Source organism: Terrapene carolina, unplaced genomic scaffold (assembly GCF_002925995.2).
Source record: "Terrapene carolina triunguis isolate 2854851 unplaced genomic scaffold, T_m_triunguis-2.0 Scaffold89, whole genome shotgun sequence".
Classification (NCBI taxonomy): Eukaryota; Metazoa; Chordata; order Testudines; family Emydidae; genus Terrapene; species Terrapene triunguis.
Genome location: NW_020664440.1, coordinates 2,539,227 through 2,565,750, shown reverse-complemented (window position 1 = coordinate 2,565,750; position 26,524 = coordinate 2,539,227). Strand labels below are relative to the sequence as shown.

At 46.4% G+C, this 26,524-nt stretch overlaps 1 protein-coding gene across 5 annotated transcripts in view; it reads right to left on the bottom strand.

Annotated features, from left to right (window-relative positions):
• The window catches only part of PTPRG (protein tyrosine phosphatase receptor type G), a 592,097-nt gene that overhangs the window by 448,766 nt on the left and 116,807 nt on the right, over positions 1-26,524 (bottom strand). For all 5 annotated transcript variants that reach the window (XM_026650229.2, XM_026650227.2, XM_026650225.2 and 2 more), the window contains exon 2: positions 21,931-22,035. In XM_026650229.2, coding sequence (XP_026506014.1) covers positions 21,931-22,035 — 105 coding nt within the window. The remainder of the gene's footprint in view (positions 1-21,930; positions 22,036-26,524) is intronic.

The window sequence follows — 26,524 nt, the reverse complement described above, 5'->3', positions numbered from 1 at the left end:
ATTCACAGCCTTCCTGCTTGCTTTGTTTTCCACTGCCGTTTCCTGGCTACTCACAAGCCACTCAGTTATTTATTCTGCTATATTTATTCAGTTATATATTAAACCAAAATTGGAAGTTCAATGTATTGCTGCAATCTTTTAAGAACCTCAAGGCAATGGCACTCTCCTACCTTCTGTGCATTCTCCAGCACATTTGTTCAGCTTGAGCTACAGTTGGTTTCTGATCGTGCCATCTCTCATTTGCACATTCAAAATATACAGCTATTGTATATTTATCTCCACACTGGGGGAATTTTTCCTTAGAAAAGATTCAGGAACATTTTAGACTCAATTCCCTTTTAAAATAACTAGAACTGAGGTTTGCTCTTTTAAAAATGAACATTTAACTCTTTGTTGTGTCTGAACACATTTTCCACTGTTTAAAGCACTGGAATTATGGCTGTGTCAATTTTCAGCAAAATATCCAATTCTGGTTATAATGAACGAGTTCAATAGCCAAAACACAATCTATGTTTAAAGGGTTCTGTGTCGTTAGCATTGTTTTGTAGTTTCCCATTTTGGTGGAAATAACTAGACCCATGATTGTTCTGTGGCAAAGTAGAGAATTTTGAGATAATACGGAAGCTGCAATATTCGAATCTGTGAAATCCCCATTTAACACTCCAGCTTATGTTTATTATATTGAGACAGGCAGAAACCCCATGAAAGAATTAAAGCTCTCGGAGATCTTTCTCTGGTTCTTTCCTGAATGGCTGCTCATTATTACACCTCTGCTCTAGAGAGGGGTTAGACTCAGGAGCTCAAGGTTCTCAGTCAAACTTATTCGGCAGCCTACCTCCCAGAAAAAAAACAGTTTTCAGTCACAGATTTTTTTTTTTTTTTTCAGAAGCACAGAAACCAATCAATTCACAATTTCAACAAGGGCACTGGCCAAAAAAGGTGAAAAATGGCAACTTTACCTATAGCGACCATAGAATCATAGAATATCAGGGTTGGAAGGGACCTCAGGAGGTATCTAGTCCAACCCCCTGCTCAAAGCAGGACCAATTCCCAACTAAATCATCCCAGCCAGGGCTTTGTCAAGCCTGACCTTAAAAACCTCTAAGGAAGGAGATTCCACCACCTTCCTAGGTAACCCATGTCCAAGACTGAAAAATCCAGATATTATTCCTTGCACATAACCAGGATATCAGCAGTCATTCTGGTTGTATTTGGAATAAACCACAAGTATTTCAACCATCAGAGGGGATAAGGAGAAGGAGAAGACAGTGTTACTGGTGTCTAATAAAGAAACCACTTTGTCTGTGTCTCTGTGAAAATAAGTTAGGGTGTATCTACAATGAGCTAAAACCCCCTGGCACTGATCTCGGGGCCTGGGCCAGCTGACTCACAGAGCTAGGGCTGCGGGGCTAAAAACAGCAGTGTAGCGGTTCGGGCTTGGGCTGGAGCCTAGACTCTGAGACTCTCCCTCATCACAGGATCTCAGAGCCCGGTCTCAAGTCTGAGCCTGAGCATCTACACTGCAGTTTTATAGGCCCACAACCCAAGTTCTGTGAGCATGAGTGAGTCAGTTGGCTTGGGCCAGCCGCAGCCATGCCGGGGGTCTTTTATCGTAATGCAGACATACTCTTAATGTCCTAAGCGACCTCGCGGGAAGGTGACATGGGGATTTGCCAATGGGTGACTAAGTGAAAGAGGAATGCTTCTCTTAATCCAGAAAGGGTGTCTTGGAGGCAGAGAACAGTAGGAATGAGTAACTTCTGAGGCTCAAAAGCCAGCAGGGCAGCTTTTGCTATACAAAGGTTGTGACAATCGTGGTCCAGACACACCAAAGGGAGAACAGAAAAAAAATCAACAAGTAAACCAAGTGGTTGCATCCTACATTCTTGTACTACAAAAAAAATATATCATGTAAGATCTCCTATGAAAGCCTGTAGTGCTTGAAATGTAGCAATCATTATGAGAGAATACACAGGCGATGGTTATGTGAATTTTTGTGTTGGTGTATATAGAAAAAACTGCTCATAAACTGCAGTGCAACTTCAGCTCCACCTCTCAGTCGGGTGGTGAGCAGTCAAGCAGGAAGGGCCTCTCCCAAACCAGCTGTTTACATGAAACCAGCTTCGATGAGTAATTATCCATTGTCCAGCCCAGGAAGAGACAACGGTGGTCCATTAACTCTGATGGTCAGACACCGAGGGCATCTCCATTCTTGAAAAGCTGCAGTGGTGCAGCTGTAGCGCTTCAGCGTAGACACTACCTATGCTGTCAGGAGGGGTTCTGCCGTCAGCGTAGGTACTCCACCTTCCCGAGAGGCAGTAGCCAGGTTGACGGAAGAATTCTTCTGATGACCTAGCACTATCTACACTGGGGTTAGGTTGGCTTAACCACACTGCTCAGGGGATGAGGATTTTTCACACCCCTGAGCAACATAGTGAAGCCAATTCTATTTTCTAGTTTTAACTCGAAGTTGAAAAGAACACGGTGGCTCTCGAACATCAAGTCAGGAGGGAGTGTCACCACTCTGACTAGTCATGAGTCGCTGGGGACTAAGGGGGGAAAAAGACTTTTAAAAGCAGGCTTGGAACTAAGCTTTTTTTAAATCAAGAACTTGGAGGACAACCTCATGGTCGGAGACGGTCTGGGAACACTAGATCCCCCCTATAGCTAGGGGGTATGCTGGGAAAGTGTTCGAAGGTAACAGAGAGACAAGATGGGTGAGGCAATATTTTACTGGACCAACTTCTTCTGGCAAGAGAGAAAAGCTTTCAAGCACCACAGAGCTCGACCTGAGGAAGAAAGCTTGTCTCTCTCACCAACAGAAGTTGATCCATTACAAGATATTATCTCACCAACCTTGTCTCTCAAATATCCTGGGACCGACATGGCTACAACACTCCATACATGAAGGCAACATAACTCTTATTAGAAAAGGGATTTTATCGAATATAGAAGTGTAAAGCCTAAGGCTGGGTCTTTAGGTTTGGTTTCTGTGTAACGTCCATGGGTTTGCTTCCACCTTACTATTTCATCTCTGAATGTGTTGTTTTTCTACTAAAAAAAGTTTTAGATGCACAAATAAGTCAGTACTCATGCTTAGATAAAAATAGTAAACTGTCAAGCCATTCCATTTCATGAAAAAGGTGAATACTAATATCTGGATCAATTGTTAACCAATCCAATTGCCTTTGTAAGTGATGGCATCATAGCTGGTTTCAACATGGCTCAGGGCAGACAACCATTCACCTCTGATGAGCAGAGACAGGATATGCAAATCTCAATTTACTGATCAGTTCAGAGATTAATAGGAGTATTTTTCTGGTCTTCTAACTTCAATTCATCTTTAGAATGTTAGCTTGAAAGGAGAGGTGACTTACTTTTGAAATTCTTAGCTGTAGCAGACATTTCTGGATATTTTTGATGAATGTGTTCAGAATGTTACAATAGAGAGAGTGTACAGACTTCATATTTTTTGTCAACATCAAGATACATTAGCATCCTGAGAGAGAGAGAAATATTGACCAAGGCAAACAGGCCATTAGTTACCTCTCAGCACAATAAGTCTGGGGGTTAACCTCTACAGAAGTCACTATGTGACAATTGTTTCCGGTGTAGTTCGTATTAGTGTTTGCCTAATGAGAACACCAGACCCAGGCAAAGAGCTGGAAATTGAGATTTTTACAAAGGACAAAATCAAGTTACATTTCATCCTATTTAAAAACCATTTGCTGTTCTTACAGGAAATAACCTTTAGTGGTTTTTCCTGTTTTAATGCCAGTAATTGCTTTTAAGAAAAAAAGTCTCAAGTCTTAAATTCATTGGTTATATTTTAAATACTGCATCTTAAAGGACAATACAAATTGCCATTTGATGACAGTCACATTCATATAAAGCAATGGCTGCTAAAATGACAGCAGTGAGCAAGATCCCTTTTCTTAACAGATTGGTCCTGCTTTGAGCAGGGGGTTGGACTAGATGATCTCCTGAGGTCCCTTCCAACCCTGAGATTCTATGATTCTATGATCTGGGTAGAGGTTTTCTGGTTTGAGTGAGAGAGTAAGATGCTTTGGTTTGATTTTGTTTTTTTTTTCCTTGCTGCTACTTTCTCTTATGTACTGAGATGATCTCATTAAACCATTCAGTAAATCATCCTTTCTTTGTATCTCACTAATTAGTCATAGATATTTCTCTGGACCGTGGTTACTGACAGATTTGTAGAGTACCAGATTTGGATCCAAAAATCCTATCCTCCATCACATCCCATAGGCTACTGGGTGACAAAATGCGACTGGACCAGGTAGGGGCCAAATGCTTTCAGAACCCACTGATGCAACACAAAAACAACATTAAAGTTTGAAAACAAAAAATTGGTTTACTCTTCCGAATATTATTCTTTATGAAATACAGTAGATAGCCTAAGGACGTGTCATTCAAAAAGCCCTCAACCTGGTACACTTTTCCATGTTGTGTATTTGTGAGATTTCTTTTTAACTTAAAGAAAGAAAAAGACAGAGAAAGACTTTTGAACTTGCAAAGAATTTTCCACATTACGGACAAGCCATCTGAACTGCCAGTAGTCACCATTATGGATACTGGGAGTATGCCCCATTTAGCCTATTAAATATGGGAATATGGATGTGTTTAGCAGACATTTTAGGACCTGATCTTGCAATTCACTAACATAAGAACGCCCATACTGGGTCAGACCAAAGGTCTATCTACCCCAGTATCCTGTCTTCCGACAGTGGCCAATGCCAGGTGCCCCAGAGGGAGTGAATAGAACAGGTAATCACCAAGTAATCCATCGCCTGTCGCCCATTCCCAGCTTCTGGCAAACAGAAGCTAGGGACCATCCCTGTCTATCCTGGCTAATGGCCATTGATGGACCTATCCTCCATGAATTTATCTAGTTCTTTTTTGAAACCAGTTATAGTCTTGGCCTACACAGTAATCTCTGGCAAAGAGTTCCACAGGTTGACTAACAGACTTATTTGGGCATAAGCTTTCGTGGGTAAAAAAACCTCAACTCTTCCATGCATCTGAAGGACTGAGTTTTTTTTACCCACGAAAGTTTATGCCCAAATAAATATGTTAATCTTTAAGGTGCCACCAGACTCCTTGTTGTTTTTGTGGATACAGACTAACACAGCTAAACCCTGATACTTGACAGGTTGACTGTGCGTTGTGTGAAGAAATACTTCCTTTTGGTTTGTTTTAAACCTGCTGCCTATTAAATTTCATTTGGTGATCCCTAGTTCCTGTGTTATGAGAAGGAGTATACAACACTTCCTTATTTACTTTCTCCACACCATTCATAATTTTATAGACCCCCCGTATCATATCCCACTTAGTTGTCTCTTTTCCAAGCTGAAAAGTCCAAGTCATATTAATCTCTCCTCATATGGAAGCCGTTCCATACCCCTCATCATTTTTGTTGCCCTTTTCTGAACCTTTTCCAATTCCAATGTATCTTTTTTGAGATGGGGCTAACACATCTGCACGCAGTATTCAAGAAGTGGGCATACCATGGATTTAGAGAGGCAATATGATGTTTTCTGTCTTATTATCTATCCCTTTCTTAATGATTCCCAACATTCTGTTCACTTTTTTGACTGCTGCTGCACATTGAATGGATGTGTTCAGAGAACTATCCACAATGACTCCAAGATCTCTTTTTTGAGTGGTAACATCTAATTTAGACCCCATCATTTTATATTTATAGCTGGGATTATGTTTTCTAATGTGCATTACTTTGCATTTATCAACTTTGAATTTCATCTGCCAGTTTTGAAAGATCCTTTCGTATCTCTTCACAGTCTGCCTGGGATTTAACTATCTTGAGTACTAAGCACAAGCAGACTGTTGGTCTCATGTGGTAAGGTCCTATACTGGTGTGACTAGTTCTTATGGAGTTCAAAGGGATTGCTCACGTGAATAAAAGGTACACAAATGCTTATGTGGTTGGAGAATCACGCCCTGCAATGGTAAAGCTATTTAAACTGAGACTCCTAATTCATTCAGGTTGAACTACTCTTGATCCAAACCTCTACTTTGCATTACGCTGTAATATTTTAGCCAAATATTACAGTCAATCTCTTTTGAATCTCTCTAGCCAGATTTGACATATGCACGTGTATACAATATATTGCCGAAACACACAAAGTATTTCCCATAGAAATGAACTTTAGCACTTTGTATCAAAAATTCCATCTCCATCCATTCTTGCAGGTTTAAAAGGAATTTGCTATTCTTTTTCTTTTCAGTGGGCTTTCATTCATTTCTGAAGCTGGTTTAAAGAGCTAGTGGCATACTCGTTTCTTTTGATACACCGTAAGCTTCTGCTCTGTGAAGCCATTAAAAACAGACCTTGAGTTCTCACTTCATTTAATTATCTTTTCTTTTATTTTTTTCCTCTCAAGTTGTTACTTCTCTTATGCAAGTTCTCATTTATCCCATCTGCAGTTAAGGGCATCATAAGACTCACACAAGAGCTGTATTTGTAGACGATGGACTTTATCATTTTGTAAGGCTTAAAAAAAATTGACTTGTACAACTGGATGAGATGGTGGGTGGACCAGGCCCCTACTGCCGCACAAACCTAGAGTATGAGGACAGCACACGCAGGAGTTCCACTGAGGTCCAGAGAAGATGTCTCTAGGAACCTTCCATCACTGTAGTAGCTGAGTGCCTTATAATCAGTACCAGATGTTTATCCTCAGAACACTCCTATGCGGTAGGGAAGTGCTAGTCCTATTTTACAGGTAGCGACTTGCCCAAGGTTACTCAGCAAGTCTTTCACGAGGCCAGAAATGGAGCCCAGATCTCCCGAGTCCCAGCTCAGCCCACTACCCCCGAAGCATCCTTCCTGCCCCTGGCTGTGGAGCAGCAGTGCAGTTATTCCACAGGCTGCCTACCCAGAGGAGGTTTGACGGTGGACCCTGTCACTGAGCAGCCTCTTCTGAACTGTTCTGCCCTTGTAACTGACCCCTTGCCCCACAGCAGGCCAGTGGTGCCCACAACTCACCTGATCACTGAATGTGTTAGCCTGAAAACACCACCACTCTGCATGCCATCTGGCAGGGAAAGAATCAGCCTTGCTCCATTGAAATCAGCATCCAACTGAAGCTCAGCTCAATGTATGAGCAACAGGCACACAGGTCTATGTGGTCTCCATGGAGCACCGGTTACAGTGCTGGTCACCACGGTGGCCTGAATGCTGTTGGTAGTTAGCAGGAGCTGTTTGGACATGTGATGCGGGGTCCTTGGCTCCAGCTGTTAAATTACACTAAAAGAAGCTTTAAAATAGTTGCTAATAGCACTTTACCCCACCAGCAATTGCTGTCGTTGCCCCAGGGATGTTCTAGGACTGCAAAGAGAAGACGACATGGCCTGGATAACTGGGACTGGGAAGGGAAGTGTTTCACCAGGGAAGCTTGAGGACCCCCCCGATGCAGACGATCATGGAAATCGCTACTCGATGGCTCATGTGACATAACCACCCTAACCACGGCCAAAACCTCTGCCCAAGAAAGTCATCACCTGTGAAAGCTGGGCAAACGGCTTCGCCACGCCCTGCCCAGGGAACAGTCTAAGACAGGTAGGGGGAGGAGAGAAAGAAAGAAAGTAGGTGGCTTCCAGCCTTCACCTCATCACACTCGATTCAGGACAAATATATGATCAGCATCTGTCCCCTGCCAGCTACCTCACCCCAATCTCTGTAGACATGTTCTCTCTACATCAGTCCCCAAGGTCTCCAAGCACAAATGTGGAGAAGAGATGGGATACAAGCAGCCGAGCTGGTTGAAAATCCCACATGTAGCTAGGGATGACAGGGAGGTGGTAGACATGGGTCAGGGAAGAAGTGGAGCAGCTCCCTTAGAAATGAATGGTAACTAGACAGCATCGAGAAGCATTTACATGCTAATAATATAGTCACGCTCTCCTCAGTCTTCATTTTATTGTACACTCCATTAGTTTTCCTTCCTTAGGCCTGGCAATGCCGGAATCCCCTCAGACTCCTGAGTGAGCATTGCAGGAGTATTTTTCAAAAGCTTGGATATTTATCCATCTTGTGCAAGCCTCTCTAGTTATTACATCTTCTGTTCTCCTTACCACCTCACAAACTTTTCATGAATAATGCCCCTCTACACACTCCCTTTCCTTCCCCGCTCTCCCTGTCTCTGAGAACTCCTCCTCCTGCTTGGAGCTGAAGACAGCAGTTCACCTTGACTCAATACAGCACTCTCCCACAAGGCACTGCACACGCTCAAGTGCCTTCAATGTGGCATGTGCACTATCTAGACAGATTCCTCACTGCTATATATTGTGTATTTACTGAGTGATAAAATGGGGTTGGACCAGGTAGGAGACAAATGCTTTCTGCACCCACTGATGTAACACAAAAACTCCATGCCAACTACCATGGAGGCCTGCACTGTGTCTCCGAGTCTGGGATGTTAAACTCTAAAAGGGTTTCTTCCGGAATGGAATTTCATATTGTACTGCTCAAATATTACACTTACGTTATACCATGAGCGCAACTTAACAACAAATCCTCTTTCAGTTCCTTGGCAAGGAAATGGTACATAGATCATTTCTGCCATAGAAACCTGCCACAGTAGTATTTAACTTAAAAAAAGGGCACTACTCAAAAATGAGGAAGCTAGTTAAACCGAAATTAAAAGGAACAGTCAAGGGTGAAATGCCTGCAAACTGCATGGAGACTATTTAAAAACAAAGGCTCAAACTAAATGTATACTCCAAATTAAAAACAGTAAGCGGACTGAAAAAATGCTACCATGGCTAAGCAACAGAGCAAAGAGGATGTTAAGGCCAAAAAAGCATCCTTTTAAAATTAGAAGTCAAATAGAAGAATAAACTCTGGCAAGTCAAGTATAAAAAATATAATTAGACAGGCTAAGAAAGAATTTGAAGAGCAACTAGCTAAAGACACAAAAACTAACAGCAAAAATTGTTTTAAGTATATCAGAAGCTGGAAGCCTGCCAAACATTCAGTGGAGCCACTGGATAGCAGAGATGCAAAAGTAGTACTCTAGGCAGACAAGGCCATTGCAGAGAAGCTAAATGAATGTTCTGCATTTGTCTTCACTGCAGATGATGTGGGGGCGATCCCCACACCTGAACCTCAGATTGGTCACCTAAAAGAATGGAACTGGCCCAGATTAAAGTGTCAATAGAAGAGACTTTGGAACAAATAGATAAATTAAACAGTAATAAGTCACTAGGCCCATATGGTAATCACCCAAGAGTTCGGAAGGAACACAAATATGAAATTTCAGAACTACTAACTGTGGTATGTAACTTATTGCTTAAATCAGCCTCTGTACCAAATGACTATAGGGTAACTAAAGTAAAGCCAATTAGGTTTCACTCCCAGGCAAATTGGTTAAACTTACAGTAAAGAACAGAATTGTCAGACATAGATAAACACAATATGTTAGGGAGGAATCAACACAGCTTTTGTAAAGGGAAATCATGCCTCACCAGTCTATTAGAATTCTTTGAGGGGGGTCAACAAGCATGTCAACGAGGCTGATCCAATGGTTATAGTGTACTAGGACTTTGAGAAAGCCTTTGATAGGGTCCCTCAACGAAGGCTCTTAAGCAAAGTATAGAGTCATGGGACAAGAGAGAAGGTCCTCACATGAATCAGTAACTGGTTAAAAGAGAGGAAACAAAGGGTAGGAACAAATGGTCAGTTTTCACAATGGAGAGAGGTAAATAGTGGGGTCCGCTAAGGATCTGTATTGGGACCTGTGCTGTTAAACATTCATAAATGATCTGCAAAAAGAGGTGAACAGTGAGGAGGTAAAGTTTTGCAGATGATACAAAATTACTCAAGATAGTTAAGCCCAAAGCTGACTATGAAGAGTTTCAGGGGGATCTCACAAAACTGGGTGACTGGGCAACAAACTGGCAGATGAAATTGAATGTTGATAAGTGCATAGTAATGTACATTGGAAAAAATGTCAACTACACATAGAAAATGATGGGTTCTAAATTAGCTTTTACCACTCAAGAAAGATCTTGGAATCATGTGGGATAGTTCTCTCAAATAATCTGTTCAATTTGCAGCAGCAGTCAAAAAAGCTAACGAAGTTAGGAACTCCTAGGAAAGGGATAGATCATAAAACAGAAAATATCATAATTCCATTATATAAATCCATGGAACGTCCACCCCTTGAATGTCGTTCTTGTCACTCCCTCTCAAAAAAGATATATTAGAATTGGGAAAAGTAGAGAAGAGCAACAAAAATGACTACGGAGATAGAACAGCTTCCATACGAGGAGCCATTAAAAAGACTGGGAAAGTTCAGCTTGGAAAGGAGATGACTAAGGGGGGATATGATAGAGGTCCATAAAATCATGAATGATGTGGAGAAAAAGTGATATTTACTCCTTCACCGCAAGAATCGGGGTCCCCCAATTATATTAATAGGCAGCAGGTTTAAACCAACCTTCAGGATGTACTTTACACAAAGCACTGTCAACCTGTGGAACTCATACCCAGGGGAAGTTGTGAAGATCAAAACTATAACTGGGTTCAAAAAATAACCTGATACGTTCGTGGAGGATAGGTCCATGGTCATTAGCCAAGATATTCAGGAATGCAACCTCATTCTCCGGGTGTCCCTAAACCTCCAAGTGCCAAAAAGTAGGACTGGACGACCGGGGATGGATCCCTCAATAAATTGCCCTGTTTTGTTCATTCCCTCTGAAGCATCTGGCAGTGGCCATTATCAGAAGACAGGATATTGGGCTAGATGGATCATTGGTTTGATCCAGTGTGGCTATTCTTATGCCTTTATTTCCCAATTTTACTTCTTTTGTCAGCAATGATGACAAAAAGGGTTCTAATTAGATAACACTAATCAAGTAGAACTGCATGTGATTGACGACTGAGAACACACTAGCTATCCTCTGTAAAACAAAACAGATTGGCTATTTTCCCTGTAGAAGCTGGAGATTTATCAATAGACAAAACGAAGCAAAAAAGCCAACAGATAATGTGTAATTAAAGATCGATCTATATATTTTACACTGACATAAATCTCAAATGAGCAGTGGATGGTAAAAGCTTTTATTGGGGATAAGGTGATATTAGTCACCAACGAAAAAACTGAATAGTCATGAAAATAGAATTTAGAAAATTGTTACATGGAGAGACGTTTCATAAACTGCAGGACTGATTAAAAACAAAATCCAATAACTCATGCAAAGAGTTTTCATATCTCTGACAGCAGACTAATTCCAATAGTGTTTTATTTGTTTTCTTGAAACATTTTCCTTTAATAGGCTGCAATGAATATTCCAACTACATTTTTAGGTAACCAAAACCAAGGAAACATACCAAATACCACTTAACCTGTAATTTTTGTATAGTTGGTAGAGCACAGATAAGAATTGACAGACTATCCATCTTAACATACAGATTTTTCCTTGATTTGTTTCCTTCTACTATCAGATTATTTAAAAACCAATAAAGAAATAAAATTTGTGACAATACCTTTCCTGTTCGTGCTCTCTGTATGTGTGTATATATATCTCCTCAATATATGTTTCACTCTATATGCATCCGAAGAAGTGGGTTGTAGCTCACGAAAGCTTATGCTCTAATAAATTTGTTAGTCTCTAAAGTGCCACAAGTACTCCTGTTCTTTTTGCGGATACCTTTCCTGTTCATTTGCTAGTATTCTCAAAGTTTAAGCGGAAAGAGTTCATTTGTCATCTGTTACTGAAATGTATTTTGTTTATACGATCTCGTTTGCAAATGAGACAGCATCTCTTATTATGACATCGAATTAAAGGAAACTGTGACATCTGATATTTGTGTGTATTAATGGATGAATTCTAACCTCAGCTAGTCATGCAGTTTCAGTGAAACTGATAATTTATTACTGAGGACAGAATTAGCAGTATTATCTAGGGTATAATTTTCCTATTTAGCTGACATCAGTATTCAAATTCCATAGAAACCCAACTTTATCTTTTCGATAAAACCAGTTCTACACAATGTCTCCATCAGGACTAACATCAAATGTGTGAAATACATCACAAGTCCTTTCAAAAAAAGTCTGGCAAAATTAATAACACAATGGACCTTCAGAAAGAAAGAAGTGTGTGGAAACCGTTTCTGCAAACAGAACCATAGCTACCAACATGAACTTTTCTTTTTTCTCTTCCCGCACCCGCCCCCTCACCCCCACCCCCCGGCTGCTAAGGAACTAGTCTGCAAATAAACTGGAGGTCTAGAAGCTTCCAAGCCTACAATAACCAGAGAATTGTACACGGAGGTGGGTTAGTACAAGTTACATTGTATCTTGATTAGTAGTCTCAAAACTGATCCAAGACAGCAGGTTTCTCCTAGACCTTTCCTAACAAGCCAAGAGGACAAATAATAAAACATCCACCAAAACCGACCTTCTCTAACAAATGTTGCATCAGTCTGTCTCACTGTGACGCAAAACTGTAAAATATATACACTCAAAGCAGTCATTTGAAAGCCCCAAAAGGTTGGCATCTGGACTTCTGGACACACTTCCACTGTGAGATGCTGGGAGATTGTTTGAATAGCATATGACAGGCTGGGGAATTACTTGTGAAGGGGAAAACGGTAAAGTGAGAGTTTGTGGGAGCAGAAAATTCCTTAGAGGGGTCCAGAAGAACTACTTGAGGTAAGAAAGAGAGAAGCAGGAGAGCAAGTTGGGGAAGTTTGGGGGAAAGTAAGGGGAAAGCAAGCAGTGGTAGGAAGACTGACCTGGAAAACCGGTATTTGAGTGAGAAGTGGGTAAGGGATTTTTGACTGGGGTTGGAGAGCGCAGGGATTGAAAACCTAGCAGGAGCGTAATCTGCAAAAATGTAAAATTGGAAGCATGCACACTTAAAATATACAATACTCATGTAACCCTAAGAATGTCTCAATGTCAGCCAGTAAAGGGGTTACAAGAATATCCTGATCCCAGTATGTACATTATGGTTCACCAAAGAATATCATGTAAGGTCCTAAATGAAAGCCATGCTCACACTGGTCATTAATATCATTGTGATATGTACATATAGATACATTGTAAAAAGTAATGTATGTATACTGAAAATATGTTCCTGTCAAGGAAGAACTAGCAAACAGATTTTCTCTCAGACAAAGGAGGTTTATTCACCTGTCTGTGCAACATGTAACTTAAGCATTATAAGCTAACACAGTTTATATACAAAGCTAATAGGGAGATGTGAAATCAACAAGATAACAAAACACAGGTAAATAAGACACGGGGGTTCTCCTGAGTTGGAGAACAAACATTGAACTTTGGGGATATAAGTAGATGGCAAGGAAGACACCTCTTTATCCCCCACCTAGGAAGTAATTGGGTAATGAGATTACATTAATGAAAACAGGCTCTCAACCAGGCTTGGCTGAAAATGCTGCAAAGGACATTTGAGGTGAGATAATTTAGGCTAACCTTCTGTCTGAATAAGTTTTAAGTTTAGTCTCTAGGAACCATGTACTGATTTTGTTCCATCTGTAACCCTCCTGTTACCATGATCCTTATTCACTCGCTCTTGAATCTTGATCTTTGATGATAAACTTACGATTATTTTCACTATAAACGTATCTCAGTGCTGGGGTATTATTTAAGGAGGTGATCCGGAGCGGAATCATTCGAGCTGGCATGTGCATTGTTCCTTTGGGGAGAGCATACCCGGTATTACTGTGAGTGTTCAATGGTTACGGGGCTGATCACTACAGGGAAAAGTTTCCAAAGAACTCGGCGATGGGGTGCACCTATTATTCATCTACAAGGCAAAGGGAAGGCTGGTATATCCCGGAGTGCTTGGGTGGCTGACAGACTGGGAGCTGACACCAGTAAGGCATTTGATACGGTTCCACGTGGGGAATTATTAGTTAAATTGGAAAAGATGGGGATCAATGTGAAAATTGTAAGGTGGATAAGGAACTAGTTAAAGGGGAGACTAAAACGGGCCATACTGAAAGGTGAACTGTCAGGCTGGAGAGAGGTTACTAGTGGAGTTCCTCAGGGATCGGTTTTGGGACCAATCTTTTTATTACTGACCTTGGCACCAAAAGTGGGAGTGTGCTAATAAAGTTTGCGGATGACACAAAGCTGGGAGGTATTGCCAACACAGAGAAGGACTGGGATATCATACAGGAAGGTCTGGATGACCTTGTAACCTGAAGTAATAGTAATAGGATGAAATTTAATAGTGAAAAGTGCAAGGTCATGCATTTAGGGAATAGCAACAAGAATTTTTGTTATAAGCTGAGGACTCATCAGTCAGAAGTAACAGAGGAGGAGAAGGACCTTGGAGTATTGGTTGATCACAGGATGACTATGAGCCACCAATGTGATATGGCCATGAAAAAAGCTAATGCGGTCTTGGGATTCATCAGGCGAGGTATTTCCAGTAGAGATAAGGAGGTGTTAGTACTGTTATACAAGGCACTGGTGAGACTTCATCTGGAATACTGTGTGCGGTTCTGGTCTCCCATGTTTAAGAAGGATGAATTTAAACTGGAACAGGTACAGAGAAGGGCTACTAGGATGATCCAAGGAATGGAAAAAAGACGGTTACTTACCTTCTGTAACTGTTGTTCTTCGAGATGTGTTGTTCACGTCCATTCCACATTAGGTGTGCGCGCGCCGCGTGCACGAATCGTCGGAACTTTTTTCCCTCAGCGGCTCCCGTCGGGCCCGCAGGGTCTCCTTCCCGCCAGAGCGGCGCCCCGCCCTCGCGTATATATATCCCTGCAGGCCCGACCCTCCCTCAGTTCCTTCTTGCCGGTGACTCCGACAGAGGGGAAGGAGGGTGGGAAGTGGAATGGACGTGAACAACACATCTCGAAGAACAACAGTTACAGAAGGTAAGTAACCGTCTTTTCTTCTTCGAGTGCTTGTTCACGTCCATTCCACATTAGGTGACTCGCAAGCTTACCGTTGGAGGAGGGTAGGAGTCAAGGAATAATTGATTGCAGCACCGCCTTGCCGACCACTGCATCATCTCTAGTCTGATGGTGGATCGCGTAGTGTGCTGTGAAGGTATGCACCGACGACCAGGTGGCTGCCTTGCAGATCTCCTGGAGCGGGACCTGTGCCAAGAAGGCCGTCGAGGACGCCTGGGCTCTAGTGGAGTGAGCCCTGATCTGAGGAGCAGGCGTGTTGGCGAGCTCGTAGCATGTACGTATGCAGTGCACTATCCACGCCGACAGGCGTTGCGTAGAAATCGGTTGGCCCTTCATGCGCTCCGCAATGGCCACGAACAGCTGAGACGACTTACGGAAAGGTCGGGTACGGTCCAGATAAAAGGCCAATGCCCGCCGAACATCCAGGGTGTGCAGGCTGCGCTGGCTCGGGTCCGTATGGGGCTTAGGGAAGAATACTGGTAAACAAATGTCCTGCCCCATGTGAAAATTCGAAACCACCTTCGGGAGGAATCTAGGGTGAGGCCTAAGCTGCACCTTGTCTTTGTAGAAGATGGTATAAGGGGGCTCCGAGGTGAGGGCCCTCAACTCGGACACTCTTCTAGCCGAGGTAATGGCCACAAGGAACGCGACCTTCCACGAAAGGTGCGTGAGGGAGCAAGAGGCCAGGGGTTCAAAGGGGGGCCCCATAAGTTTTGTGAGAACCAGATTGAGGTTCCACGGGGGAATAGGAGGGCGTGAGTAGGGAAACACCCGCTCCAGACCCTTGAGGAAACGGACCACCGTGGGGTTGGAGAATACGGATCTGCCCGATTCTCCAGGGTGGAACGCCGAAATGGCGGCCAGATGCACCTTAATAGAAGCGGGGGCGAGGCCTTGACGCTTGAGGTGCAGCAAGTAGTCGAGGATCAGAGGTATCGAGGCCTGTAAAGGCTGCGAGTGGTGAGGCGCACACCACAAGGAGAAGCGCTTCCACTTCGCCAGGTAGGCTGCCCTCGTGGAGGGTTTCCTACTACCAAGTAGGATTTGCTGAACCTCGTGGGAACACCTGTGCTCCACCCCACTTAGCCAGAGAGTAGCCATGCCGTGAGATGTAGCGCTGACAGGTTCGGGTGGAGTAGGTGACCTCGATCCTGAGTGATGAGGTCGTGATGTAGGGGAAGGGCCACCGGAGAGGTCACGGAGAGTTCCACCAGAGTTGTGAACCAGTGTTGGCGTGGCCACGCCGGGGCGATTAGGATAACCGTCGCCCTGTCCCTGCGGACCTTCAGGAGGACCTTGTGAATGAGTGGGAACGGGGGAAAGGCGTACTTCAGGCTCCCGCCCCATGGGATAGCAAAGGCGTCTGCCACTGAGCCTGGGCTGTGACCCTGAAACGAGCAGAATTGCGGGCACTGACTGTTGTCTTTGCTGGCAAATAAATCTACCTGGGGAAACCCCCACCTCAGGAAAATGGACCGGGGGACGTCCCGTCCCAGCCGCCACTCGTGCCTGAGGTAGGACCGACTGAGACGGTCCGCCAGCCCGTTCTGTACCCCGGGAAGATACGCCGCCCGAAGTTGTACTGAATGGGCTATGCAGAAGTCCCAGAGGAGGAGAGCCTCGCGGCAGAGGGGAGAGGACCGGGACCCGCCCTGCTTGTTTATGTAAAACATCGCGGTAGTGTTGTCTGTCAGAACTGACACGCTGTGTCCTTTTATGGTGGCGTGAAAGGTCTGGCAGGCGAGGCGAACCGCTCTCAGCTCCTTTAGGTTGATGTGGAGCAGCCGCTCCTCCCTGGACCACAAGCCCTGAGTGCGCTGGTCCCCTAGGTGCGCACCCCAACCCAGGTCCGACGCGTCTGTCACTAGCGTCAGAGTCGGTTGTGGGGCGGTGAATGGGACCCCTGCGCAAACCTGCTGCTGGTTGAGCCACCAACTGAGGGCATCCGATACCCGAGCCGGGACTGTGACGACCATGTCCAAGGGGTCTCTGTTGGGGCGATATGTCTGAGCCAACCATAGCTGCAGCGGTCGGAGCCGGAGACGGGCGAACCCGACTACGTGCGTGCACGCTGCCATGTGACCCAGGAGTTGCAGGCAACATCTGGCTGTGGTCGTCGGGAATCGTTGAACGGAGGTTACGGCCTCCTTGATAGCCAGGAATCGGGATACGGGAAGACTTGCCCGTGCCTCTACCGAGTCCAGGGTTGCCCCTATGAAATCCAGCCTCTGTGTGGGGATTAGCGATGACTTGGGCACATTGACCAACAGCCCGAGTTCGCGGAATACTTGCAATGCCAGCGTCACATGGGCGCGGACCTCTGCCTCCGACCGGCCCGCCAGGAGCCAATCGTCCAGGTACGGGTAGACGCGCATCCGTCTTTTTCGAAGAAAGGCGGCTACCACCGACATGCATTTCGTGAAGACACGCGGGGCTGTTGCAAGGCCGAAGGGCAAGACCGTGAACTGGAAATGGCGCTGTTGGACCGTGAAGCGTAGGAAACGCCGATGAGCTCGGCGAATGGCAATGTGAAAATAAGCGTCTTTCATATCGAGGGCAGCGTACCAATCCCCCGGATCCAGGGAAGGGATGATGGTACCAAGGGAGACCATACGGAACCGTGGCTTCTGCAAGTACTGGTTCAACTTGCGGAGATCCAGGATAGGACGGAGGCCCCCTTTGGCTTTGGGGATGAGGAAGTATCTGGAATAGAACCCTCTTCCTCTGAAGTCCAGAGGAACCTCCTCCACCGCCCCCGCCTCGAGGAGGGTTTGTACCTCCTGTATGAGGAGTTGCTCGTGAGAGGGGTCCCTGAAGAGGGACGGGGGCGGTGGGTGGGAGGGAGGGGGCGAGGAGAACTGGAGGGTGTAACCTGATTCCACCGTGCGCAGGACCCAGCGGTCTGATGTTATATGAGACCAGGCACGGGAAAAATGGGACAGGCGGTCCCTGAAACCTAGGGGTGGATCCGGAGAAGGGATGGTTACGCTGTCCTCGATCGCAGCTTCAAAATCCTTGTTTATTTCCCGGCTGCGTCTTGTTTTGGCCCTGGTTTTGGCCTTGGCTAGGCGTATTGTTGCGCCTACGTCTATTGTCCCTGCCCCGTCTACGGTATGGTTCCTGACGAGGGCGAGGATGATACTGCCTTTGAGGAGGTTGGGGCTTGAACGGCTTCCTCTGTGTCACAGGGGTGTGCATCCCCAAGGACTTAAGGGTAGCCCGAGAGTCCTTGAGGCTGTGTAGCCTGGCGTCAGTCTGCTCTGAGAAAAGACCCGTACCCTCAAACGGCAAGTCTTGGAGGGTATTTTGCACCTCCGGGGGAAGGCCCGAGGATTGCAGCCATGCAGAACGTCTCATCACTACGCCCGACGCAATTGTTCTAGCGGCTGCGTCGGCAGAGTCAAGTGAGGCCTGTAACGACGTTTTGGCTACCGCCTTCCCCTCGTCCACTAGCGCCGCGAACTCAGGTTGTGAACCCTGAGGCAAGGCGTCTTTAAACTTGGACACCGAAGCCCATGAGTTAAAGTTATGTCTATTTAGGATCGCTTGCTGATTAGCTATCCTCAATTGGAGGCCCCCGGACGAATAGACCTTCCTGCCAAAAAGGTCTAGTCGTTTTGCCTCCTTGGCCTTGGGTGCCGGGGCCTGTTGGCCATGTCTTTCCCGTTCGTTAACCGCCGAGACGACCAGCGAACATGGGGCCGGGTGGGAGAAGAGAAAGTCGAACCCTTTGGACGGGGCGAAGTACTTCCGTTCTACGCCTTTTGCGGTTGGCGCGGAGGAGGCTGGCGTTTGCCATACGGTCTTATAGTTTGCCTGGACCGTTTTTATAAGCGGGAGCGCGATCCTGGAGGGACCCTCTGGGCTCAGAATGTCCACCATCGGATCCTCCTGCTCAACCGTCTCCTCTGCTTGTAGACCCAAATTAAGGGCCACCCGGCGGAGCAAGTCCTGGTGAGCCCGGTGGTCAATAGGGGGAGGGCCGGATACTGTTGTGCCCGCCACGGCCTCGTCCGGCGAGGAGGAGGAGGTCATGGCTTTCTGAGCTTCCTCGTCCTCCTGTATCTCCTCCTCGGTGGGGCGTCCCTCCGGGGTGCGCCCCCTGTCCCGAGTCAGGGACGGTGCCGAGCTCGGTGCCGAGTCCGCCCTCTCTGCATCCGGTGGCCTGGAGACCGTGGCCTCCGCACGGGAGGTAGGGCGGCACCGTGGGGAGCGGGACCGGCCTCCTGAGGGACCCGACCTCGAAGTCCTGGATGGAGGGCCTTGCTGATGATAGGCCCACGGTGTCCAGAATGGCCACTGCCCAGGATGGTTCCAATGTGGTTGCCAAGAGGCCTCGTGTTCTCTAGCGGCATGCCCTCTACGGCCATATCTGGAAAGGCCCGAGTCCTCTTCCGACGCTAGGGACGGTGACCTAGAGGGCCATGGCGGTGCCGTGGGGCGGTGCCGGTCCAGTGTCGGGGAGCGGTGCCGTCTGGACCGGGACCGTGAGTACCGGCGTGCCGATCTGGACCGGGAACGGTACCGTTGACCGCGGGACCGGGAGCGGCTGCGGGAGGGTGGTCTTGGAAGTCTCGCCATCGAAGCGTCCCGGCGCCTGCTCGAGCCGGGTTGCTGAGGCGGTGCCACGCTCGCATCGGGCCCTGACTGTTTCGCGGCCCGTTGTGCGGCGGGAAGCCGGGAGTCCACCGAGGCGGAGCTCGACCGGGACCGGCGCCGTGAACGGTGCCGAGATGGCGACCGCGACGGGCGCATCATCGCCGGTTTGCCCTTGGATGGCAGCCGCGGCGGAATGTCTGCAGCGCGGAGTGTGCTTTCGGAGGACAATTCGATGAGGTCCTTTGCCGCCTCAAATGTGTCCGGGGTGGAGGGCTGCTCCAACAGTTCCTCCAGCCCATCCTCCGCACTCGACGCGCTCGTCCCGGGGCTCGACGGGCCCTTCGGCGCCGGAGCCACTGGTGCCGGGATCTGTACCGGGGCCGTTACGGCCTTGGCCGCACTTGCGGGCTTCGCCGGTGCCGCCTTCTTATGAGGGGAGCGTCCCCGGGTCTTAGGCTGGCCCTTTGCCTTGGCCGGCGACGAAGATCGGTGCCGGGCATGTTCCCGCCTTGGCGGTGCCGCGGGCTTAGTCTGTGCCGCCGGTGTCGGGTCGCGGACCGATGCCGGGGCGCTCCGCACCGAAGCGGACGGTGCCGCGGAAGAGGAGGGCTGTAATGCCGCCTCCATGAGGAGCTGTCTAAGGCGAAATTCCCTCTCTTTCTTGGTTCTGGGCTTGAAGGCCTTACAAATTTTACAGCGCTCCTTTTGGTGAGCTTCCCCGAGGCAACGGAGACACGACTCGTGCGGGTCGCTCACTGGCATAGGCCTGCGGCACGCGGCACACGCCTTAAAGCCTTGGGCGTGCGGCATGCCCCGCCGCCCAGGGCCGGTGCCGGGGTTGACCAAACCCCTATCACCAAGTGATTTTGGTCCTTAGAAGAACTAAACAACTACTTAACACTAAAACTCTTAACTGTAATTATGAACTGCTAACTACTGCTAATGGCTATGCTAAGGGACACTCTCAGGCGAGAGACAGAGTTGTTCCAACGTCGCCACGGGCGGTAAGAAGGAACTGAGGGAGGGTCGGGCCTGCAGGGATATATATACGCGAGGGCGGGGCGCCGCTCTGGCGGGAAGGAGACCCTGCGGGCCCGACGGGAGCCGCTGAGGGAAAAAAGTTCCGACGATTCGTGCACGCGGCGCGCGCACACCTAATGTGGAATGGACGTGAACAAGCACTCGAAGAAGAACCTGTCTTATGAAAGGAAACTCAAAGAGCTCGGCTTGTTTAGCCTAACCAAAAGCAGGCTGAGGGAAGATATGATTGCTCTCCATAAATACATCAGAGGGATAAATACCAGGGAGGGAGAGGAATTATTTAAGCTCAGTACCAGTGGACTGAGTGGACACAAGAACAAATGGATATAAACTGGCCATCGGGAAGTTTAGACTTGAAATTAGACAAAGGTTTCTAACCATCAGAGCAGTGAAGTTCTGGAACAGCCTTCCAAGGGGAGCAGTGGGGGCAAAAGACATGTCTGGCTTCAAGACTAAGCTTGATAAGTTTATGGAGGGGATGGTATGATGGGATAGCCCAATTTTGGCAATTAACTGATCTTTGTCTATTAGCAGTAAATATGCCCAATGGCCTGTGGTGGGATGTTGGATGGGGTTGGATCTGAGTTACTACAGATAATTCTTTCCTCGGTGTCTGGCTGGTGAGTCTTGCCCACATGCTCAGGGTTTAGCTGATCGCCATATTTTGTTTCGAGAAGGAATTTTCCTCCAGGACAGATTGGCAGAGGCCCTGGAGATTTTTCGCCTTCCTCTGCAGGGTGGGGCATGGGTCACTTGCTGGAGGATTCTCTGCACCATGGTCTTTAAAACATGATTTGAGGACTTCAATGGCTCAGACATAGGTTAGGAGTTTGTTGAGGGAGTGGGTGGGTGAGATTCTACGGCCTGCGTTGTGCAGGAGGTCAGACTAGACGATCATACTGGTCCCTTCTGACCTTACAGTCTATGACTCTATGACACCCAGTTAAGCACCAGCAAGTCTCTCTCGTGCTGGAGGCAGAGGGAGAGGAGGTATCTAGGCGACTCAGTCCTGGGCACTCCAAGAATCATCACAGCTCTTCAGTGCCATTCTGTGGAGAGCGGGAGGGGGAGTGCAGTGGCTCCAAGAGCAGTGCATGAGTGTGCTATGCAATTGTGCTGTTGTGTGTGTGGAAGGCAAGGTCAGGGTGGGTCAGTCAAGCTCTTGAATTTTCAGGAGTGTCAGTACAAAAAACCAAGTTGCAAAGCTTGCAAAATAAAAGTCCGATTCCGGTTTCAAATTCCTGAAGCATACGTAGCAGCAAAACTAATACAACAAACATTTCAAACAGGTAGTTTGGGGGTTGGCAGTGTCCCAGTCACATTTCACTCCAATATAGTATGAGTCAACTCACCTGAGTAAGCCCAGTAAGAATCCCCCGAGGCCTTACGCCGCCGTATTTGCACAGAACTACCATGTCTGTTTTCGTGCAGCGAGCCAACGTACCCTTCAGTCAGAGCTGAGAAAGGAAAAGAAACATCAGCAATTAGGAAAACTATGTTCACTCGCTAAAGATATTATTTGTTAAGCAGAGACAATGGGTGTGGTGCTGTTCAGGAGTAAGGAGCATCTCTGTTTCATGAAGAGTTCACAATCTAAAGAGACGACACAGAAGACAGGGCGTCCTGGGAAACCCTCATGACCGAGTTACCTTCGGAATAGGTTTTGTTGCTTCTTGAACGAAGATCTTTCCTTGGGGGGGGGCAGAAGAGGGTGCAAAGAGGAGAGAAGGGCGTGATGGGATGTTCGGACTGACAATGCTATTGGAGGAAAGGGGGCACGGTGGGTACGCTTTGGGGAAGGGACTGTCTTTTTGTTCTGTGTTTACACAGCACTACCAAAATGGAATCCTGGTGCATGACTGGGGCTCTTAGGCATTACAGTAACACAAATAATAAATGACAACACGATTTCGGCCTGGACTCTATGTGTACAGACTTCTGAATCAGGCATACGGTCTCTGAAGAGACAACAGTGGGTTACTGTGACACAGAGGCTCCTAGGCAAAGCGTCCCCTGTTCTTTGCCAACAACTCTCACCTCAGACCTGACAAACTCACTACATCAAACACATCTTACACAATATTTATCCATAAAGAGTATCACGCAAGGTATCAACAGCAAAACGTACACCAGCAGAGAGTCTATCCCAGGACATTTAGACTGTCGATAGACTTTCTATCTAGCCACACGAAGGGTACGTGTGGACTTGCTTTACTATTCATACACAAAACAATAACTGGTATAGGAAAAACAGCAGGTAGCCAGATTCTTGAGACACACACATGCCAGAGTCCAGCACATTCTATAAACGTTCTGCTTTTGATACTGTATTGTATTGGGTTCCACTACAGCAGAAACTATATTTAAAAGGGGGAAGGGATAGCTCAGTGGTTTGAGCATTGGCCTGCTAAACCCAGGGTTGAGAGTTCAATCCTTGAGGGGGCCACTTAGGGATGTGGGGCAAAATCAGTACTTGGTCCTGCTGGTGAAGGCAGGGGGCTGGACTCAATGACCTTTCAAGGTCCCTTCCAGTTCTAGGAGATAGGATATCTCCATTAATATATTTATAAAAATCCCCAAACAGGTAGCCCTCCTATGGCACAGAAGTACCCTCTCTCCCCAACTGTGTGGAGGTCTTTGGCGAGGCTAATATTAATTGGCCAAAGTGGTGAAGGCTTGAGAACTTCATTGACGGGAAGTCACACTTCAGCAGCTTATGCCCTCCAATCCAGCATGGAGGACATTGACACTGCCTTCCAGCCAAGGAGAAGGGGCAGTAGTGTCAGGCAGCCACCTTGTGTACAATCCCAAGACCACCACGCAGCAAAAACATCATTAAAAAGGAGCCACCAACCTGGTTTGCTTTCATAAAGTAAAGAACTAGGACCCACCAAACAATACAAACTACACCGTGTCACAGAGTACTTTCATGTTTTTTTTCTGGTTACTGTTAACATCTGCTTCTTTCTTTTAAAGCAACGCTCAGCTTTCACAAGAGGACAAGTTTATACATGAAGATTTTGTGTATTGCTTCTGTACACGTGACAATCAAATCTGAGCTGTACGAGTTGACAAATGTCAGAAAGGTAGTCTGAAGAATTCCGCTCTCTTTCACAATACACCGCACCTGCATACCAATGTCTTATAATAAATGCACATAAAAATAATAAAACCGCCTTTTAAATCCAAAGAGAACTGTCTAGGCAGTATTAGAAGAAAAGCCGAGCCTAGTCTGACTCAACAGCAATTTAAGTCTGACTTTTCTCAGTTCAGTTATTGAATCAGGAAGGTACTAATTAAATAATTCCAACACTTAACTTCAGTAAAGTGTCCAAAAGGTTACTGCTTGTAGTAGCCGTACCACAAGTGGTGTATGCCCGTCACTTCTCAAGCCAGGCATAGCAAGGCTGGGCTTGTAACAGACATTCATGGAACATCAAGTATTGGCAGTTCAGTTCAATTCTTCCCATTGAAATAAATCCAGCTGCGTACTAAGGTACCTTGGAGCTTGTTACATTTCAGTAGCAGGAGTATTAAGCTGCCCCATCTACAAAGCAGTGCAAAGAGTTTCATTCTAGGGCAGGGCCAATTGATTTCTGCAGCACAATCATGCTAAATTTTGTGGCAAACTGGAAGTTCTCTACCAGTGTGAATGGAAGAAAAGAATGTCCCAAAAACATACGGTAGGGTTCGCCCCAGCCTACATGAACAACAATCTTGACAGATTGTGTTATTTAATCAGAACCTCTGGTTTTGAGTATTTTTCCTGACATTTCAGGCAGCTGCCAAGTTCCTGGTTCACTTGTAGGATCCAATTGTGAAAACTTGAAATCAGGAGTCATGCTGCAGGATTCAGGTTCAATATGCCATACCCCTTCCTCCTGTCTGCTGGGAGAGGGTCTACTTCCTCTCCTCCTCGCAGCTGACAGAAGAGCAGGGGATATCAATGTCAAAGAGAAGGAGTATGTGGAGTCAGAAGAGGGACATGGAACTCCATAGGGAGAGATGTGAAAAAGCACGTGGGGGACTGGAGACAGCAGGAGGCAGCAGCCGGGGGGAAAGGAAAAGAACATGGTGGTTCAGAACTGCAGGAAGTTCTGACTTTGAACCATGTGTCCTGGGACATGTGCACAGGGCCGGCTCCAGGCACCAGCTTGTCAAGCAGGTGCTTGGGGCGGCCGCTCCAGAGAGGGGCGGCATGTCCAGGAATTCGGCGGACAGTCCCTCACTCCGCCTGGGAGCGAAGGACCTCCGCCGAATTGCCGCCGCAGATCGCGATCGCGGCTTTTTGTTTGTTTGTTTGTTTGTTTTGGCTGCTTGGGGCAGCCAAAACCCTGGAGCCGGCCCTGCATGTGCACTGCAACTAGTTGTTATCTAATGCCCCACAAGGGGGAGTTAGACAGTCATAACTTCATTGAGCATGCAGATATAGATTAATTGTAGACAGTAGACAAGATGGCAGCCGATTTTCCAGAAAAATCTGGATTTTTTCACCCAGAAGAAGGATGCTAGATAGCCAGTTCCACCAGAAGTAAAGTTTTGCTATTAATTCCATAGCACCAGGCCCTTGGTAGGCCCTACCAGCAAAACAGGAAAGAGACAGGGTCTAAACCGTTTAGGAATTCTAAAGGGAAACACTCCGAGTCAGCACACAACATTTAAAATCAATTGTAGAACTCTTTGAACTCTTAGCTTAAGCAGTCAAAGAATGGCTGCATGGCAATTCTGCGGTGTGGCTATGAATCATGCTATTGATTTTCAGTATCGTCTGTGCAGAAAATTAAATTATGTAAATCTAGGCCTTTACAAATCTCTTACTTTAATGTGAAATTGAATATTTGCTTAAGTCAGCATCTTATTTATGCAATTAAAAATTGACATCCTTATGAAAATATGCAGTTTTAGACTTCTACATAGACACTAATTATAATTATAAATCTATCTATATTTTTAATAGGTGAGCAGCCACGTTATGCAACTGTATAATTCCACTGAAAAGTTCTGGCAATATAAGTCAAGAAAGTAGCTCAAGTGTTTGTTAACGGAACTGCAGGGTGGAATTTGATTGCGTTACACTGTTAAATATATTTTCTATGATACAAAACGATAACAATACTCTTGAAATACGATGTGCTAAACATCTCATGTCTACTGAGTGGCAACTCAATAGTTATGTAAATACTACTCTTCTATGGTCTTTGGGCATTTTCAGATGATTGACACAGTTAAGTGCAAGATATAAAGCCACACAAATGGAGGAGTTCTGAGAGAAGGAAAGTTGGTCTTGACGTTAAGGCATTGTAGTAGAACTCAGAAAACCTGAGTTCAATCCCTGAGTCTGCTACACACTTCCTATGGGTATGTCTATACTGAAACAAAAAACGTGGTGATGCATCTCAAGGTATGTCTACACTGCAACTAAAAAACAGTGGCTGTTTAATTGTGGTGTAGACTTTGGGCTTCAGGTTCTAGGACCCTACAAGGTGGGAAGGTCCCAGAGCTCCAGCTGCAGCCTGAGCTCAAATGTCTGCATCACAATTAAACAGCCCCTTAGCTTGAGTTACTTGGCACAGGCCAGCAGCGGGTTTTTAACTGCAGTTTAGACATACCCTAAGGGCCCAGGTCAACTGACTTCAGCTTGCAGGGCTCATGTGATGGGCTGAAAATAGCAGTGGAAGCATTCCCACTTGGGCTCTGAAACCCGGCAAAGGGGATGGGTCTCAGAACCTGAGCAGGAACATCTACACAGCTAATTTTTAGCCCCGTAGCATACGCCCAACTCAGTTGGCCCAGGGTCCAAGACTCATTGCTGCAGATCTTTTCTTGCAGTGCAGATTTGCAAGTCATTAATCTGACTATGCCTCCATTCTCCAAGTGTAACATGGAGTTAGTAATCCTTCCTTACCTCACAGAGATGCCTGAGGATATAGTCATTAATGTTTGTGA